Source organism: Hyperoodon ampullatus, assembly GCF_949752795.1.
Source record: "Hyperoodon ampullatus genome assembly, chromosome: 2".
NCBI classification, from domain to species: domain Eukaryota; kingdom Metazoa; phylum Chordata; class Mammalia; order Artiodactyla; family Ziphiidae; genus Hyperoodon; species Hyperoodon ampullatus.
The window spans coordinates 36,535,374-36,555,355 of NC_136915.1; the positions used below are offsets into that span (position 1 = coordinate 36,535,374).

The 19,982-nt window shown below is 45.6% G+C and overlaps 2 protein-coding genes across 3 annotated transcripts in view; one reads left to right on the top strand and one right to left on the bottom strand.

The window, feature by feature from the left end:
- Window positions 1-915: 915 nt before the first annotated feature.
- On the bottom strand, window positions 916-3,835 carry MED8 (mediator complex subunit 8). The gene is made up of 5 exons (XM_079697633.1): window positions 3,800-3,835; window positions 2,973-3,113; window positions 2,699-2,780; window positions 2,086-2,334; window positions 916-1,260 (listed from the first exon to the last, which is right to left on the bottom strand). Exons 1-5 carry the CDS (start codon window positions 3,800-3,802, stop codon window positions 1,196-1,198), a joined length of 540 nt encoding a protein of 179 aa, XP_079553759.1. The 5' UTR covers window positions 3,803-3,835; the 3' UTR covers window positions 916-1,195.
- A 2,675-nt stretch (window positions 3,836-6,510) lies between these two features.
- Window positions 6,511-19,982, top strand: part of SZT2 (SZT2 subunit of KICSTOR complex) — a gene marked incomplete at its 5' end in the record, with an annotated part of 50,820 nt that continues 37,348 nt past the window's right edge. For both annotated transcript variants that reach the window (XM_079697564.1, XM_079697565.1), the window contains 4 exons: window positions 6,511-6,537; window positions 16,066-16,191; window positions 16,502-16,675; window positions 16,985-17,155. In XM_079697564.1, the coding sequence (XP_079553690.1) occupies window positions 6,511-6,537; window positions 16,066-16,191; window positions 16,502-16,675; window positions 16,985-17,155 (498 nt within the window). The remainder of the gene's footprint in view (window positions 6,538-16,065; window positions 16,192-16,501; window positions 16,676-16,984; window positions 17,156-19,982) is intronic.

A 19,982-nucleotide genomic window follows, 5' to 3' on the forward strand; every position in this document is an offset into this window, starting at 1 on the left:
TATCTGTCAGATTAACCCTGACACAGTGGCCATCCACTTAAATAACTTTATTCAGAGAAACCCTTTGGTCCACTTCTGCTGACTCAACCCCTGCCCTAGCTCACAACAGAGAGCTAAGCAAGGCAGCTTAAGCTGGAGACCCAAGCCCACTCTGCTCTCAGCTTTATAAAAGCAGGCAAAAGTACTGGCGGCTGCCACCTCCCGCCATCCATCTGGCCCTTATTGGAACCACAGGCTCAGTGTACTGGAGAAAAACCATCCTGGCTGGAGCCCAGGAACTAGGCATGTTATGAGGATAACTCAACCACGATGAAAGATGGTGTGAGGTGCAATTCCCCTCTCCCTCTAAAATAAGAAAAAAAGAGTCTGGGGAACAAGGGACTTTTTCATCTGCTAAGAAAAACCCTTTCTCACATAGTCCTGCCTGGTAGAGCCACTTCCTGAAGAAGCCCCCCTATACCGGGCCTTCAACATCGTCCTTCGTGTGTGAAGGGTAGGGTAAAGGATAGGGTACTTTGTGACTATGTCCCAGATAAGAGCTGAATTGGCTTCTCAGAGGATGGAGAGTAGAGCAGGCCTGAGCTTCTCCAGAACCACAAGTGGACAGTCTGTCTCAGCCCAGAAGCCTCGTCACCTGCAGCTTGGAGAGATGGCCAGGATGGAATCTGGGCAGGAAGGCCTGAGGAGACAGTAGGCCTCTAAGGACATAGAGGCTGTCACCGTTTCTGGCAGCACGAAATAAGCACAGGCTTTCAAACAGGGCTGAGCGGTCCATGATCTTGTGTCCATCAGCTCACCACAGACATGAAGCAGTATCAGATCAGGGTAAGTTCTGGATCGAGGACTGAAGAGGGGAGGGGGCAGTGGGGAGAAGTGGCTGTAGAAACTCTCATTTATTGAATACCCATTATTTCATAGACTGTGCCAAGTGTTTTACATTCATTTTCCCATTTTAATCCTCACAACAACCCTATGAGGTAGGTATTATCACCATTTATAAACAAGAAAACCGGCTCAGAAAAATTAGGTCACTTGCCCAAGGTCACACAGCTAGTCGGCAGTGGAGATGGGATCTGTCTGTGGCTGAAAGCCCGTATTCTTTTTATTATACCCATCTAGGTCAGCTTTGGGCAAAAGGCAGTTTCACTGCCCAACTCTGCAAAGAGCACCTGGGAGTGGAGGTTGTCGGCCACACTCACCGCTGGTAGGGATGCATGGAAGCCGACTTGATGTTGGTTTTTATTCCACTTGGCATTTTCCCTAAAAGGAACATGAAGAAAGACACCTGAAGCACAGTAAGACGTTCACGGTAAATCAGAGATGTGGTCCCTCAGGTTCCCTTCTGCACCTCCGCTATCTCTGTGGCATCTGCCCCTGGACGGCAAGGCTCAGAGGTGTGGCTCTTCGTCCAGCCCTCTCCCTGAAGGTGTCTAGGAGGAGGAATAGTGGGAGGGGTTGGAACACACCCGGCTCCTGCTCATCCCCTCCTAGAAAGAGAACTAAATCTGTGGGACCCCCATTTAATGTCACAGGTAAAAGAGTGCTATGTTCTCTTATTTTAATTGTCCCTTTGCCTAGACAGCTTGGAAGAAAATACCTCTTCTAGCTGCTTGCATCTGAACTCTGCCAGGCTGTTCTTATAATTACTAAAAGCGAGCAGGAGAGACAGGATACAGAGAAAGGAATACACGCAGCACCAGAAAACTTGCCTGCTTGTCCATTCCCAACACACCTACCCAATGGTCCTAATGAAGGTCTGACCATTCATTTCTCTACCTAAGACAAGACAGTGAAAACACACCTAATATCCAGAGCTAAAGGGGACAGAAGGGTCGTTGAGACCGAGGTCTGAGATGGGGTGGGAGGCGAGAGCAGTTTCTGCTCGTCAAAGTTCTTCCTCATTGTCTGGTGCCTATTAAGAGTCTCAAATGAGACTTTTACTCCAAAAGTTTTTTTTCTGGGTCACAGTCCAAGGGAGAAAAGGAGAATATCTCCAGCTCTGGGGATGCTGGGGCCCCAGATAACCCAGTTTATTCCCACTTCCCTGCTCAAGGTCTGCCACCACGCCAATCCCTGTCACCTTACCTGGTTGACCTGCTTGGGCCATCTGCACCCCACTGAGCATTGGCTGCTGCTGACTTGGAGCTCCTGCCATCTGCACCTGCTGTAATCCTGAGGCTCCTGCGAGGATTGTCCCAGCTCCTGGCTGGCCTGGCTGGCCAGGACCACTGCTGCCTGAAGGCCTCCAATTAGACAGCCCCTTCCCAAAGGCAACAGCTGCCACTAATGCATTGGTGTCTGCTGGGTTAAAGGTCTGCTTGTTTGGCCGGAGACCTGAAGAAAAAGGTAAGTGGGGACCCCGAGGTATGCCTCTGGCCCTGGACCGAACCTAGCAGCAGGAAGACCAGTATGGGTACCAGGGCTTGGAGTTCTGACTTCAGCAGAATCTAGGCTCCCTGGCAGCCCAGAGGAAGAGCCAGAGGACCCCCATGACTATCTCAGAATACTCCCTTCTCCCTTTGCCCATTTCCTCCACCTGCTCCAGGGCTGGCCAGAAATACAAAAGGCTAACAGAATGGACGCATACCTTTTCCTAAGCAGCACATCCTTACGTCCTCACCTCACCACTACCAACACCACCCTTCCTATTGATCTTATCCCTCTTTCCTCCTCCGTTTTGCCACCAATCCCTCCATACCTCCACTCTCCGCTTCTCGTTCCTCTTTGCTGATTTTCTCCAGAAGGTTTGAGCACATTTTATTCAAGCTCTGGATCTGCTTCTGCAACACACATAAATTTATGCAGAGATTAGGGCAAGCAAGAAATGATTACGGGGAAGTTTCTTCCTTGGGCTATTCCAGGGGCAACTGAGGGGTAACCAGCTGTGCATCCCTACCATACAGAGGTGGTAATGCCCAGCTTCTCATGATAAAACTTGGGGTAGGGGCAGCAGGGCAGTGACTCAGTCCAACCTGAGCTGCATCAGCACCAATGCGGGCAGCATCCGTTGTCAGCTGCTTCTCTTGCTCTTCTACCTCAGGGTCAGGCTTGGTTCTCAGATGGTCAGGGACCACCTCATGGCTAAAAACAGGGACCCGTCCTTCAGTCTGCCTCTGTAACACACAGATTTTATTGATCCTACTGTGCACTCCAAGAAGATTCAATCTGGCCTGATATATACAGAGTTCCTTCCACAGGCAAACAGTGCATTTTCAGGGAAAACACAACCTAAGACTAACAATATCTGGCTTCCTAAGACACTATCCCCCTCACTCCATCCTTCGGTTCTGTCTACTCACTCCCCTGTCTCTACCAGACCTAAGGATAAACCTCTCTCTGCCACATTTAAATCAAAGATTGAAAGAGAAAAAGTCAGGGACTTCCCTGGTAGTCCAATGGTTAAGACTCCGTGCTTTCACTGCAGGGAGCACAGGTTGGATCCCTGGTGGGGGAACTAAGATCCCACATGCCACGCAGCTCAGCCAAAAAACAACAACGACAACAAAACCAAAAAAAAGAAAAAAAAGAAAAAGTCACAAAAGGACATGCTTTCTGCTCAAGACAGGTGTTGGAGGAAACAGGCCTTTGTCTTGGCGACATATGCCTCAGATTAATTCAGTTTGGGAGTGGCTCTCCCAACTCCAGAAGGACAAAAAGCAAGGCCTCCAAAAGTGTGTCGCTTCTTACTGCCACACACTACTGCAGATTCAGGACTTCCAGAATAGCCAACCAACCACTGTGCCCTCGGTCCTCATCTAAGAACTTAATTTACCAAGTTGCACCCCTCTCCTCCTCTTACCATGAGATCTTCATCTCGGTCTGGGGACAACACCAGAGGGATGATGACCTGGTTACGGAACAGTGGTGTCTTTTCATGCTTCAAGACCTTGTTCAGAGTGTTCAGCTGTCCAGAGAGCAAGGCAAAGCTGTCCAGGACAGATGGCCTGGCGGTGGAAAGAGGGTGTCACAATGTTCCTGGTAAAGGAGCCTCAAAGGGGTCCTTCAGACTAGGAATACCCAGACTCACCCCCAAAACACTCATAGCCCTATGGCTGGCCTGGGCAGGAACTAGCCTGGCTCACAGGGATTATGGGGTTAAGAAAGAGGGACGCACTTTCAGTTTCTGATACAGATGGAGAAGAAAGGCAGGTCATTAGAGCAGGCCCCCCTTATCTGCAGTTTCACTTTCCGAGGTTTCATCTTACCCGTGGTCAACCACAGTCCAAAAATATTTAATGGCAAATTCCAGAAAAAAACAATCCGTAAGTTTTAAACTGGGCGCTGTTCTGAGCAGCGTGATGAAATCTTGCTTCATCCTGCTCTGTCCCACCCAGGATGTTAATCACCCCTTTGTCCAGCATATCCATGCTGTATACGCTACCCACCCCATTAGTATAGAAAAAAACCCATAGTATATACAGTATATGTATCAGTACTATCACAGTTTCAGGCATCCACAGAGGGTCTTAGAATTTATCCCCCACAGATTAGGGGGGACTACTATATTTGAATGGGGGTGAGGACAATGGCGAAATAGGAATCATGGCTACTATTATCACTAAAACTTCAGAAACTGGGTAAAAGTCTCCTTTCTGGCCTAAAAATAGTATCCACACTTCCAGAGTAGATTGGACCTAAAAGACTCAGCAACATCCATGGCAAGAGATCCAGTATGAATAATGAAGTGGGAGGACCCACTGCGGGAGGACCTCCTCCCAGAGAAGTCAAAGGATGAGAACCAAAAGCTAGTGAGAACCTGGGCTGGGAAACTGGGCATTTCTCTACTTCCTTACCATGGGGGCCCAAAGCCAACTCCAGTGTTAAAGGTTGGGAAACCCAACTCTTTCTAAATCAAGAGATGTTTGCAAACTGATAAATGCTTAAGTCACTGGAGATGTCCTATCCAGCAGATGGCCTGGCCCCCCCACCCATGGAGCCCTCCCCAGCTTGCCCTGGCAACCCTTACCAGGTCAGCCGGTCATATTCATTCTCCAACTTGTAAATGAAACTCCCCAGTGAATTCTTCAGATCAGCCACTTGACTCAGCAGTGCATCTAATGACGCCTCAAGCTGCTTCTCCTCCCTCTGCACCAACAGGAATAGGTTGGTTACTCAGATGAGTGTGAGGATGACACATATAGAGGAAGGCTGAAAAGCCAGGATGACAGTGTGCAACACCAGTCCAGTGACACAGGATCTCATTGGCATAGGGAGAGCCAGGTTGTTTACTTTCTTTGGTATTAGGGTTACAGACAACGTCAACCCTTAGACCTTTAAACCAATTCATCTGACCTCAATTCCTCCTACCTACTGATTCTTTTCTCTCATTGCTCCTAATCCAGGCCTGGTTTTTCTCTGTATTAGGTACACTCTATTCTCTCCCACTGAGTAATTTTCACCAGACCTAATGCCTGGGGTTTATTATCTTTTGGGCACCTCTGCAGCATACATTCTCTGACTTCCTCTGTCCTAAAACCTGCCGGTGAGTCTAGCCATTCTTGCCCATGATACAATCTCTGGAAAATCTACCTACACATGAAGCCTCCTCTGAATACCTGCCACTGCCACCGCCACCACCGCTGCCACCCCCCACCTTCATTTGCCCTCAGTCTTTGCTGCTTCAACCTCCTCCTTGCTAAATTAATCTGCACTCGTTTTATCTCTGTGCCAATATTCCTGTTCCCCTTTCACAAGCTTAGTCAACCTATAAAAACTTACGGAGAGGCTACCAGCTGCAAGAAACTAAGTGACAAATGAAAAACGGGCACAGACTAGGAAGAATGAAGCAAAACTGTCTTACCAAATTGCCAACGTGCAGGACAGGAGCCTTGATCCTGGGTTCCACCCACGGCCTCAGATTATATTAGTCTGGCTTTTGGCCACCGCGGTCCCACAATTCCTTCCACCCTCGGGCTTCTCTCCAATTACAGATTACCTGTTCTGTCGGCATCCAACAACGGCCATCCAACAGCCTAGGCCAGGGCCTGAGCCGATCCACCACTTTCTTGAGCCGTCTTCCTTGGACTGCACCTCAACCTTCCCAAATTACAACCTGATCCTCTCCCACACCCTAGCAAGTCAATGCTGCCTTCTCCCTCCCAACTTAACCGCAGTCTGTCTCCCGTCAGCCGGGCTCCACCCCCATCTCTCATCTGCGCCGCTCCCTCGCCAGTGGGCCTCTGCCCCATCGCGCGTCCCCTTATTCGACGGTCGAGGGCTCTACCCCCTCCTCTCAGCCCCAACTCCTCACTCCCTCCTCCGCCAGCCCACTCTCGGTCCCGATACCCGAAGCTAGGTACCGGTCACTAGCGCCAACCTGGCCCTCACCTGCATTGCGGCAACAGGGGCGGTGTCAAAGACTTCCTCTTCCGTTTCCCAAGTCAGCCAATCAGAAAGCTCAGGACTCGGCCCGCCCCCTCACTTCCTGTCCCGCCGGTCGCCAGGCCGCCGGGTCAGGGGTCACGAGCGGAGCAGCTTCTCTGGCCCGGGCCGGCGCGGGAGGGCTGTGTGATGGCCTCGGAGCGCCCGGAGCCGGAGGTGAGGGGCGGGCGGGCGCAGCGCTGGGTCCCGAGATCCGAGGGGGAGGGTTCGGCGGCCGGGCGCGGCCGTGGCCTCCTCCGGGTCCGGGGCCGCCGGGCCAGCCCGAAGCCCAGACAGTCGTATCTCCTCACCCGCACTTTCCTCGGGGGGCTAGAGGAGGAACTTGTCGCTGTTTTGTTTGTCGAAATTTCATCCACGACGCCAACTCTAGGGCTCTCGGGTTCTTTGACTTCGTAATGGTATTAAGAAAACCTGTATTTTGATTTTCCGTTGCAGTTTCAGTGGGCAGCTTTGCCAGTTGCTGCATTTCTTCAAATATTGGAATGCCATAAACAGCATGAATTTAGTTCTAGCGCTCATGCTTTTGGAAAGCAGCTTTGGTTTCATGAAAAAACATTTGACTCAGAGAGAAACCTCGTTCCGGTATTGGCGCTGCCGTGTAACTATCTGTGCAACTTCGGGCAAGTCTTGACTTGCCGGCCTGTTTCCTTCTTCATAAAGTAATTATCCTTGGTGTATTGTTAGGGTCACATGTTTTAAATCAGAAAATGCAAATAAAGTATCCATAAGGTGCTAAGGACCATGCAAGGAACTTTATATACATTGTGTCATTCAAACTTGTGCAAAGGAAGGTGGCAATACCCACTGTCATTTACAGGTAAGAAACTGAATATCGAGAGAAGTACCTTACCCAAGTGCTACTCTCAGCTGGGGTGTAGCAGAGTTTTGGAGTTAGAAGATCTGAGTATAAAATCTCGGATTTGCAAAGAACAACGTCACTAGGAGAGGGGCCCAGTGTTACAAGAGAATATATGAGTAGATGGGAAGGGTGAGAGATGTGTATACTGATGCAGATAGTTGTCCTTACTTATTGAATGGTTACTGTGTGTCAGGGACCATCTCAGCACTTTACCAACATCAATTAATACTCTGAACCCTACGCAGTAGACAATATTATCATCCCCATTTTTCAGTTGAGGAAACTGAGGCACAGAGATAGATATTAAGAGTAATAAAGTTGCCCAGCTAGTAAGTACCAGAGCCAGGACTCCAAAACTGGTGGTCTGCTGTAGATCTTGTGTTCTTAGTCATAATGTTTACAGTATAAATAATAAAGTAACCACAGGATGGTAAATCTCCAATTCAATGTCAATGACCCAAGATTAAATATGGTTGTAGGAAACTACCCTATTAAAAAGGATCAGATGTATTGACAGGGGTGATGGAGTAGCCTATGCATCAGAAATATCATTGAGAAAAACCGATGAAGGAATTTGGAGTATGTTTTGTTATGGATTAAAATGAGAATGGAGGGATGTTGTGGTGAAATACAACATACCTTTTAGGCAGGTAGTCTAAAACAGCATTGCATCCAATGCAAGGCATATATGTCAGTTTTCTAGTAGCCACATTTAAAAAGGTAAAAAAAAAAAAAAAAAAGGTAAAATTAATTTTAATAATATATTTTTCTTTAACCCCATATATCCAAAACATTATCATTTCAATATGTAATAAATATTAAAAATTATGAGATAGTTAACATTCTTTTATTGTACCAAGTCTTTAAAATCCAGAGTGTATTTTACAGCATATCTCACTTTGGATAGCAACATCTCAAGTGCTCAGTAGCCCCATATGGTAATGGCTACCATACTGAGCAGTGCAAATCTAAAGGAACTTGGAGTCAAGACATACGCTCCTGGAGGTCTCATTCAGCCAAAAGTTCATTTGTTGAATTCTTGATTTACATTTCCGAAAATTTTATCTCAGAAGGTAAAGGGAGTGAAGAGTTCTGCCCCTGAGCAGAAAAGTAACTGATTGTTAGAGGTTATTACAATTCCAAGAGAGAAATATTGGGCATAGTCAGATTTAAGAAGTCATTCATTCCCTAGATACTTAAATTATTTTATGCTGCTGCTATGGACTCAGAATTGTGCTAATTATCAGGGTGGATACGGAGCAGTGTAAGACACATTCCCTATTCTAATGGAGTGCACACGTTGAATTATGATAATAAGCGCTTCAAAGGAAAAGTACAGAATGAATGAGTGTTTAACAAGGGTTCTTAACCTAATCGTTCAGTGGAGGGGTGGATCAGAAAGCCTCAGAGGAATGACATTTAAGCCGGAAGAAGGAGTGGAAGGTGGCTGTGAGAAGAGGCAGAGCGCATTACAGGCAAAGGGAACAGTGAAAATCCTGAGGTGAGGAGGAGCTGAGAACCTGCAGAGAACTAAGACGAAGCAGCTGCCAGTGGGCGCAGTGGCAGTGAGAATAGCTAACACGAGTGCTTACTGAGTATCATCTAATACTCGGAAAACCCCTGTGAAATAGGCACTGTTGGGACTTCCCTGGCAGTCCAGTGGTTAAGACTAAGCCTTCCAGTGTAGGGGGTGCGGGTGCGAGTTTGATCCCTGGTTGGGGAGCTAAGATCCCACATGCCTTGCGGCCAAAAACCAAAACATAAAACAGAAGTAATATTGTAACAAATTCAATAAAGACTTTAAAAATGGTCCACCTCAAAAAAATCTTAAAAAAAAAAAAGCACTCTTAATATCCCTGTTTCTCAGATGAGGAAATTAAGGCACAGAGTTTAAGTAACTTCACCAAGGCCTTATACTAATAAGCAGCAGAACCAGCGTTTGATACGAGGCACTCGAACTCAGGTGGAGGCGGGTGAGAGAGAAGGCTGATGAGGAAGATTCAGGTTGAAGCTGTGCTAGAGGTTCAGGACTTTGGCATAAGTACAGTGGTTCAAGGGCAGGTGGAGACTACGTTATTTTGTGGGATTCTGTTAACAGAAAACAGCACAGGGGTTGGAAAAGCCTCCAGGAATAATTTATACCTTAACCACCAAGGGACAGGGGCCATGAACAAACAACAAATTAACAAGAAGGACAGTGTTTGCTTCATCTTGGTATCCATGGTATGCAGCACAGTGCCTGATCATGTTCTATTCATCTTGCTATAAATGGTATACAGGCCTCAATAAATGTTCCAAAGAATGATAGGCTTCCTCTATCATTGTTCTGACTCTCCTGATTAATTGCCACAACATTCTTCTGAAGTAGACATTCTTTTCTTTTTTTAAATTTATTTTTAAAATTTATTTATTTTTGGCTGCACTGGGTCTTCGTTGCTGCACGTGGGCTTTTCTCTAGTTGCAGCGAGTGGGAGCTACTCATCGTTGAGGTGCGTGGGCTTCTCATTGCGGTGCCTTCTCCTGTTGTGGAGCACGGACTCTAGGCGCACGGGCTTCAGTAGTTGTGGCACTTGGGCTCAGTAGTTGTAGTTTGCGGGCTCTAGAACGCAGGCTCAGTAGTTGTGGCGCACGGGCTTAGTTGCTCCACGACATGTGGGATCTCCCCAGACCAGGGCTCGAACCCGTGTCCCCTGCATTGGCAGGCAGATTCTTAACCACTGCGCCAAGGAAGTCCGTGAAGTAGACATTCTTATCCACATGTTATAGATGAAGAAACGGAGGCCTGGAAAAACTAACTTGTCCAAGCTCACCTAGATAGCAAGTAGTAGGGCCAGATTTAAATCCAGATCTCTGACTTCGAAACCCTGCTTTCTCTTTGCCAGACTGCTCCAGTGCACTTCAGACTCAGAAGGATTAAGTATCAGGGATTAAAGCTCCATATGAGTGTGGGTGCTGGGAGAACACAACTAATTCAGGGATTCTCAAACAGTAAAGCGGAAGAATCACTTGGGGGAGCTTGTTACGTATAGCTTCCCAAGCTCTCTCAGCTCTTAATTCAGTTGGTCTCGGATGGTGCCCAGGAATCTGCATTTTAACAAGCACATCAGGTGGTTCTGATGCTGCTGGTCCTTGGATCACACTTGGAAAAATACCATTCTCGCTGCTTTAATTAAATCTTGAGTCTTTAGTTCTGTTAAATCACCTCTTGAATGTGAAGAAAACTTAGAGATGATGTTTGTGAAAATGTAGTCGTTGACTTGGAAAGATCATTTATGGGGGGAATGTTGCGAGAAAACTCGAGTTAGGAAATGTTCTGGGTTTCAAGAGAGTGGATTCTATAAGAACTGATTGGTGAACTAGACTTCAGTTTGGCCTTGAAGAGTCAGTCTGTCATTCAAAATAACCTTCAAAACAAGGTGGAGAAATGGAAGCTGCACAGCAGTGGAATTAAGCAGCCTACTAACAAATAGTGTGAAGAAAAGCTTCTAATAGGACAGTGCTTGTTTATATCCTCCATCTGGTGTATTCCCCTTTCCCTCCTCACTAGGCCAACCCTGCCCAGTCTTCAGGGTCACTTTCTCTTAAGACTCTTGCCTGAGTCAGGTTACTTTGTTACTTGCTGTCATGAAACCACATTCTTATCCTTGGCACACTTAGTTTGTATTAATATAGTATTTAGAGTGATTATTTGATTAGTTTTTTCCTCCATTATAGGGTAAATCTTGTGAGGGCAGAGAATGCCAATTTTTGCTTTCCATTGTATCCTTAGGACCAGCCCAGTGCTAGCATGTATCAGGCTCTCCGTAAATTTGTTGACTGATAATGATAAATGAATGCATGCTCACCTTGCCTTTGTCCTCTTGGGACTTGGATGAGGACTTGATGGCATCCTGATCAAATTAGCAGAGAAATTAAGCTGGAAAGAGATTTACTAGAAGACAAAACAGCAGTCAAGCTTCACAATAGAAAATAGGCTGGATTTATCCAACGTAATAGGACAAATTGAATAATTGTGTGTGTCCCAAAAAAGCCAGCTGCATGAGGAGAGAATGGGGGATGTGTCTAAGCAGCAGCAGAAGCGAGAAAGTCAGAGAGGTTTCTCGGGTCAGTAGCATGGTAAAGCTTTGCCTGAAGTAAATAGAATCTAGGAGATTCTGAATCTGTGACCTCACCTGGGTATTGTGCTCTATTCTGGCCCCCACATTTTAAGTTGAAAAGTAGACCAGCCAGAGTTCATTCATAGGCATGTGATCTAAGATATAAAATAGTGAGGGAACTTGAAACCATGCCATTTGAGATACATTTAAGGAACCTGGAGATGTTTATTATGGAGAATCAAAGACTCAGAACCATCATCAGATGTTTGATAGCTTCTCCTTTGGCAGAGGTTCAGATTTTTCCCTGTGTGGCCTCAGGAGGTAAAACCCAAAGTGAGTTAGATATGTTCAAGAGAACAGATTTCAAGAGCAGGTCAAGGTAATATCAACAAGACAGATTCTGGCTCAGTGTGAGGAAATTTCCAACTCTGCCAACTAAGCGGGGGTGAGCCAAAAAAGCTGAAGGGAATGGCTGTGCAGGACTTCCTCCAGACTCAAAGAAGCAGCACCTTGTTACTACTACTATGTGCATTTATGTGACACTTTTAACTTTACAATGTGCTTTCACCCATCATTGGGGTAGGTGGTGGTATTTTATAGAGGAGGAAACTAAAATTCAAGCCCAGAGTCTCAGCTATCATATCACATTTTCTTTCCCTAATACTGTAATTTTGTCTAAAACAAATCTATTCGAGTTTACACTACAACTCCCCTTCCCCCGATTCCAGAATTGTAGAAAAGAAGATAATACCAGTAAAGAACATACTAGTGGAAAAAAAACTTGGTAAAAACAACTTTCATGGAGGCAAAGTCCAAACAACAGACTGGGTTAGTTTTTCCATAAAGCAGATGAGGAAGGATGAGAACTCTTGAACAACAAAAGCCAGATGTTGATAAAAATGGAAAATTAGGAATCTCTGGTAAGCTACTAAGAACATAGCTTGAAATAGAGAAGAGAACAAATATTCAAACCCTTAGTGTGTCTTGCACTAGTTACTAGAGATACAACAAAGAACAATATAGACAGCCCCTACCTCCCTGGAGCTTCTACACTTGTAGGGGAAACCAACATTAAAAAATACACAAATTCTTCATTATGAACTGTGGTGGATGCTATTAAGAAGTCCAGACTGCTTTGTGAATGCCTAGCAGAGATAACAAACAGTGTAGGGAATCATGGAAAGGTTCATTTATTAAACCCAGAGTGGCCAGGATTTTAGTCCTAGAAGATGAAGTGACCAAGTGTCCCCAACTGTCCTTATGGTGCTCCCTCCTTTAACCCTGGCTCAATATGGGCCAAAACTCCTTTCCTGGATATTTCCTTGCATAACTGAAACAGGCTGGCATTTGAAAAAAAGTCTTCACTAAGCACCAAAGAAGAACAAAAGGAAAAATATGGAGACTAGTGTTAAGATTACCTTACCTTAAGAAGAGTTGTACTGCCTCTGATTCATTTTAAATGCCGCGTTTGCTTTGCTTAGCTTAGAACATATAGTGAATTCACTTATTCAGCAAAATTTTATTGAGCTTCCTATTGCCAAGCAATGCACCAGGCTCTGGGGATAGAGTGATAAACAGAAAGGGCTGCTGAGCTGGGATATCCTTCCTATTCTGATAATACTGAGCCCAGCCCGTCCTTTTTTAGATAAGAACCTTGGCAAGGATCCAGCATCGTCAACTTGTAGACGAGAGAGGTCACTAATATCATACCCACACCAGTTCAGCCACTCCTGAGGGAGAGGTTGCCTACTGGCATTGAGCACAGTTGCTCTTTCTCTAAGAAAGCCAAAGCCCAATACAAAGGAATATATTTTATGGTGCTTATTGGTGCTCTAATCATACATATGGAAGCCATCAGGCCTTGAATTTCTTATAAGAGTGTTGACAAAATACCAATGAAAAGTTAATATTAAATGTTTTACAGTACAATATGTAAGTATACCCAAGTTAATAGACTAACACTGTGGGAAAGAAATTAGGCAATCTGGCAGAATTTTCGAGATGTTAATCAGGGAGAAGACTGTCTTTTCTATTTATTTATTTATGGGAGTATCTTCTGAGACCAAGGATCAGAGAAAGAGAGGGCAGGTCATTGCTGCAGTTTCCTTCTTTGCCAGTAGGCCCCTTTTGTCTTTTTAGGAGTTTGGCAATAAGAGCGCTCAGTTTGATGGGACCTTTTGAGGAGGATGGTGGTTAGAAATGATGGGAAATAACTATATCTGATTTCTCTAGCTAACGGAAATCATCCTGCAACTTACTGGTTTCTGATGTTGCCTTAGTCATCCTTGACACCTTGTTTTTTTGGGTTTTTTTTTTTTTTTTGGTTACTTTCCTCCCTACTTCAGTTAATCACCAGTTCTTGTCCATCTTATTTTAAAGATTCCTTAAAGTACAATTGAGCTCACTTCACTTGCTCACTTGTCTTGAAGGTTGTTAGTTCAACTGACTTTTCCAAGACTCTCTCAGTGAAAGGCAGTGCTGGTTTTACATTCTAGCACAACTACTTGTCTCTTCAGGAACAGTCTCAAACAGTTCACAGAATGGCTACTTTGAGTAGCTCTGGTCTAGGCCATTGTCATCTCCCCTGGTTGTTAGGGGATCTTTCTAAATCATGTGGTAGCCAGATGGAATTCTTTTTGAATGCAGATATAATAGTACTGCCCTGCTGAAAAAAGAGTTTGGTAGCTTGACCTAACTCTTGGATAAAATCCAAAATCCTAGCCAGGGCCTGCCTCAGGCCAGTGCAGGGAAACAGTACAACAGAGAGTAGTATTTCCCAAAATATGATTTTAGATGGTGTAGAGACAAAACACAAAATAATACTAAATCACATCATATTGATGTTTAAATTGTCTTTTTGATTATGTCAAAGCATCCTTTCTATTTATAAACCCCCATCATGTTCCTTTTTGTAACCACTTTAAATCTTTTCTGCTCTTAAGTCCCCAGTTTGATCCAGTTGTCACACTCAGTAGATGGGTTTTGCAGCTCATCAAGCCTGGGTTTGACTTCTGACCCTATGCCTACGAATTCTGCTAAGAATTCTGCTGAGAAATTAACTTTTTTGGACCTCAACTTTCTTCTATTAAATGTTTTGTGTGAAGACTGAATGCAGTTACTTAGGTAAAGAGCCTAGTATTGGGCCTGGTAATAACCTGTAATAGTTGACTTCTATTATATTCTTATAAGTACCATGCACCATGCTGAGTGCTTCATATGCACGGTTTCCCTTCATCTGCAGAACAGCACAATTAGATTGGTATTAGGATTTATCTCCATTTTACAAATGAGGACACTGAGGCTTAAATAGTTTAAGTACCTTTTCTACAATCTCACAGCTAATAAGAGGCTGAGTTGGGATTCAAACCCAGGCTGTTTGAATCTGAAATTCTTGTACTTAACTTTTACAGTGTACTATTGAATGTATTTTAGGTGCTCAATAAATATGAGTTCCTTCCCTCTTCTTCCTTCTCCTCTCATCCATGCCATTTCCTAATATCTGTTTCTGAGGAAGAAAGAATTCCTTCATCTTTAGTCATTGCATCTCTGCTCTCCACACTCTTCTCCGACATCAGGCACCCTTCATTATTGCTTTTCCAGCACTTTTTCCATCTCTTCTCCATGTGTATTTCCCCATTATTGAAAAAAAAAATCTTCACTTCCTTTCAACATCCCGTTTCTCAACAGGTAGTCACTGACTTCTGCTCACTTCCTCACAGCCTGTCATTTCCCCCTCACTAGGAACACCGGAGGAGAAATTTGCAGTTTGTCTAAACAGGAGGAGAGTAATCTTTTCATCTGAGGCAAGAGTAAGGGGGTAAAGGAATGTTACAGATAAGGGTTAATCTGGAGGAAACATTGGGGGAGTTCAGACCAGTTGACCCTTATTTTCTCTGCGAAACAGCAGGCAAATTTATCTGCCGGGATGGCGGGGGTTGAGAGATTGGAAAACCTGAGGGGAATAAGGAAAGGTTACTGACCAGGGAGAAAGAAAAGGGTTGGTAAAGGCCACTAGAAGTGGCACCACTGGCGAGGTGACAAGTTTCTTTCTGTCGAAGTACAGCTGGTGTGGTATTTGTGTGGATAAGGAAGAAAGTCAAATTCATCCTGAGTCACGATTTAGCTGGGCTTGTGTAGTGACAGGTGAGGACACGGGCAAGGGAACTGACACCTGTTAGGACACGGTTGAACCGACTGCCCATGAGGCAGTGGAAGGAAGGAACTAGAACGTTGACAGCTGAGAAGGGTGTGGGTGGGAGACTGTGACCCACAGAAGTTGGGCTTTGAGGTCTTTAGTAGGCTTGCCATTCACCCAGTGAAGATCCTTTAGTGCCTGCTGTTGTCAAGGCTTATTAGGAGAAACTGCCAGGCATTATTGTCTGCTCTGTTTTAAGCAATTTGCCACGCACAGGGACACAAAAATAGAGCAAGACACAATCCCCACCCTCAAAGAACTTAGAGTTTATAGGAGAAACTCACATATCCGTTGAAATGTCCAGAGGTCACTTGGTCTACATAGAGGTCTTTATAGGGGGAGTGGGAGCCAAGAGTTGAGAATTGGATCCTTGGGAAGCCCTTGCACTGAGGTGGGGGTAAACGTTTCACTTCTGCTGCCTTGCCTCTCACTAATGGATTCTGAGCTCTTTGGACAAGTTACTTGCACCATGATCTATATGTACTAGGAACTAGTGAATTTTTATGGATTTATTAATGTCTCTTTGTCCCCAGGTGGAAGAAGCTGGGCAGGTGTTCCTGTTGATGAAAAAGGATTATCGAATATCCCGAAATGTTCGCCTGGCTTGGTTCCTCAATCACCTGCATCAGACTGTGCAGGCCACGCCCCAGGAGATGCTGGTGAGGCCCAGAGACACACAGGATGTGAAGGGCTAGCCCCGAGGATCTGTTTTTTTATGAGGGTGCTGGCAACACACAGGAGGGCAGACTAACTCTGAGGGGTCTGATTCTAGGAAGGTCAAGTGACTTTGCCCACAAGATGATTCCCCAGGGGAAATCTTGTTTAATTGTTTTTCCAGCTCAGAGGAGTGCTTGGTTGGGTTGCAGAAGGTAGAACCAATGGTGTGTCATTTTGGATATGGAAGTCAGGTCCTGGAAAGAAAGGGGTGACTTCCTGACTCTTCCCTTTCCTCCCCATCCTAATTGTCAGCTTCAGTCTGAGCAGGAGTTGGAAGTCCTCAGTGTCCTGCCTCCTGGGTGGCAGCCAGATGAACCGGTGGTCCCCAGGCCATTCCTCCTTGTACCATCCACCCGGGTCACCTTCCTGGCCTGGCAGTATCGGTTTGTCATTGAGCTGGACCTCAGCCCATCTACTGGCATTGTGGTAAGGGGTTGGTTGAGGGGAGACAGTGGGAAGAAAGGATTGGGTGGGAATTGAGGAGAAGAGGCGGGGCCTGGGATAAGTGAAGAATGATCCCACAATGATGCCGTTTTGGAAAGGAGACAGGTTTCCTTTACACGACGGAAGGAGTGGTGGGTGTTTGAAGACAGATCCCATTGATCTGTGGCACTGTATTTGGATGTGTGATCAACCTTAATAGTCCCACTGACCCGTGGAAGCTGCTTGTTTCTGCCCTCTGCTCAGGGCTGCCTTTGGTTACCCTTGAGAGACCTTTCTCTACATTGCCCTCAGGATGATTCCACAGGGGAGATCTTGTTTGATGAAGTTTTCCATGCCCTCTCCCGCTGCCTAGGCGGGCTGCTCCGGCCCTTCCGAGTGCCTGGATCTTGCATCGACTTCCAACCTGAGATCTACGTCACTATCCAGGCCTACTCCTCAATCATTGGCTTGCAGTCCCACCAGGTATTGCGTCCTTTTTCTTCAAGTTTGTATCCTCAGACCTAATTTCGGATAGTCCACTGACCAAGTCCTTATCCTGTCTCCACTCTCCGTGCCCAAAGTCCCCAGCTCTCCTCGAACCTGTTCCTAGTCATCTCTGTGACTCTCTCTCCTCTTAAGCATTCATTGCTCTGGTCTTAAAGGGCCTTCCCATAGCATTAGGTGAGTTGACATTGACTGGACAAATGCCCCTCTCATTCCTCCTCTAAGTCTCTGGTTCTGGCCACTGAATGACTATTTTCTCTCCCCTGCTCCCTTTAGTTCCATCAGAAGGTTAGCTAATGTCCTAACTCCTTGCACTACCAGCAGGAGAAGCAAAGACCCAGAAACATAATTTCTTCCAAGGACAGAGGAGGGTCATTTTTCTCCTAGAGCCCTGTGAACTGGTGGGTGTAACGCTGACCACACAGATAATTACAGGGCTTATCCAGCACCCAAGCAGGCCATCAGAAGGCACTCCTTTTTGGAGAATGGCCAAGTCTGTTACTGGAATATCTGTATTGGGCTTAGATAAGCATTGGTCCAGTTTCCCTTCATCTACTCTTAACCACCCTCAACTCACTGGTAGAGGCTTACCCTGAAATTGTCCCTGATGGCTTCATTGTCACCTTAGCTATCAAACTGGCTTTGCGAGAAGGGGATGCAAGGAACAGTATCTGAGGGGCTGAAATATACACAAGGCAATTGGTACATGCCTGGATCCCAGCCCTCTGCCCTGGTTTAAAGTGTTCTCCTAGTGCAGGTGTTAGGACTGTTGGTTGTGGGCTACATCCCCTGACTTTGCAGGTGCTCACAGTCAAGGCGGGGAAAGCTTGGATATTAGGTAATCAATGAACACTTGGTTCACTTTGACAAACACTTACTAAAGCCTGATTTATGCCAGGCCTGGGCTAAGTCCTGGAGACACAGATGAATCAGACCCTGTCCCTATCCTGATGGGAGGGGTTGAGAGTTAGTTTCGGAGACAGATATTAAAGGGGGTAATTTCAGTTGAATGTGATAAGGGCACTGATAAGTTTTGACTTGTGATATGGGAGCACCCAGCCAAGCCTGGGGCAGCAACAGGAGATACTTTTGGACAAAGAGGCATTTGAACTGAATCTTGAAGGATGAATTGATGTTAACTATTCAAAGAAGAGGAAATGGGCTTTCCAGGCAGAGGGGCCAGCAAAAGCAAAGACACAGAGCTATGAAACTGTGCTCTCAATCACAGGGGTTCTAGGGAACTACATGTTACTCAGCTGGACACAATGAAGTTTGAATGATGGGGGGAGGGTTGGGGGGGTGTTAAAGGGGAGACTGGAGAGATAAGTGGGGGCAGAATTATGAAAGGCCTTGAATGTCATGGCTAAGAACTTGTACTTTATTCTGTAGGGGAGTTCAGTGTGGTGGTGAAGAGCACTGGATCTGGAATAACAGTGCCTTATGTGCTTCCTGGCTATACTACTTACTGGCTGTGTGCTCTTATGCAAGTTACTTAACCTCTCTGTGCATCTGGGTCTTTCCTCCAAAATGGGGATATCAACAGTACCAGAATTGCATGGTGATTGAATTAATACACATCAAGCATTTAAAACGGTGCCTGCCACATAGGAAACATGCAAATGTTAGCTGTTAAAACTATTAGCCATGGGTAGAGAACCACTGGAGGTTTGGAATGTCAGTGACAGGATCAGATGCGTACACTAGGAAGATCACACTTGTTTGTGGCCAGTGAGAAAGATGGATGGGGGACAAATTCTGGATTGGGGAGAACAGGCAGAAGAGTATTGCAGCATGGGAGAGGAGATAAGTCCTGAACAAGGACAGCAGCTGTGGAGAAGACAAGGACTGAGAACTTAGGAAAGCCTCCAGGGCCACTTGCCACTAAGTCAGCTAAGAAGTCAGACAGCTTCCTCACTGTCTCTGTAGCTCCCTCAAGGTGCATCCTGCTGTTTTTCAAAACAAACAAACAAACAAAAAGTCACGTTTATAATACATGCCCAGTGAAGGAGATTTGAAAAATATGTAAAATATAAAAAACTCACAAAACTCACTCATAGTAACCACCCAGAAATAACTACTATTGACATGTTGTGGACTGTGTTTCTTCTCTTTGAGTTTGTGTTTACTTCCCTCACCACCACCCCTCCATCCAGAGAGAGGAGCAACATCAGGCTCATTCTAAACACACAGTTTTACATCCTGCTTTTTTAACATATGATATGGGCATTTTTCCGTGTCACTAAATATTTTTGAAAACACAGTTTTTAATGACCACTTGTCTTAATATTTTATCATATTTTGTCATTATATATTTAGCCAAACCTTTACTGTTGGACCCTTAGGTTGACCCAGTTTTCACTCCTCTAAACAATACAGCTCTGAGCATCTTTTTCACCTTTTCACAGCCCCAGTTCCCACTATTCCTCTGATTCTGTTTCTCTTCTCACAGTCAGGCCTTTAGTGGTCCAGAGACCCACTCTGCCCTCTTCTGGCTGTCCCCACCCACTCACCCAGTTCTGAATAGAGAGAAGAAGTAGCTGTTGCACGGGAGGGCAGGGGTTGGGGAGAAGTGGGCAGGTTGTAGGAGTCTGATGGGGGCAGGGAGAGAGGAGAGATCCCGAGGGCCACCACAGGGACCACCAGGCTTTTATAAAATTTTTAGGATGGGGGCACTTATTTATGTCGAGAGTAGAAGGAAGGAAACCTCATGGAGAGAGAATGAAGCTATTAGATAAAAGATCCAAGAGTAGATGGAACGATTAGCTTTAGGGAGAAAAAGGAGGAAGAGGAATCTTTTCTTCTGAGC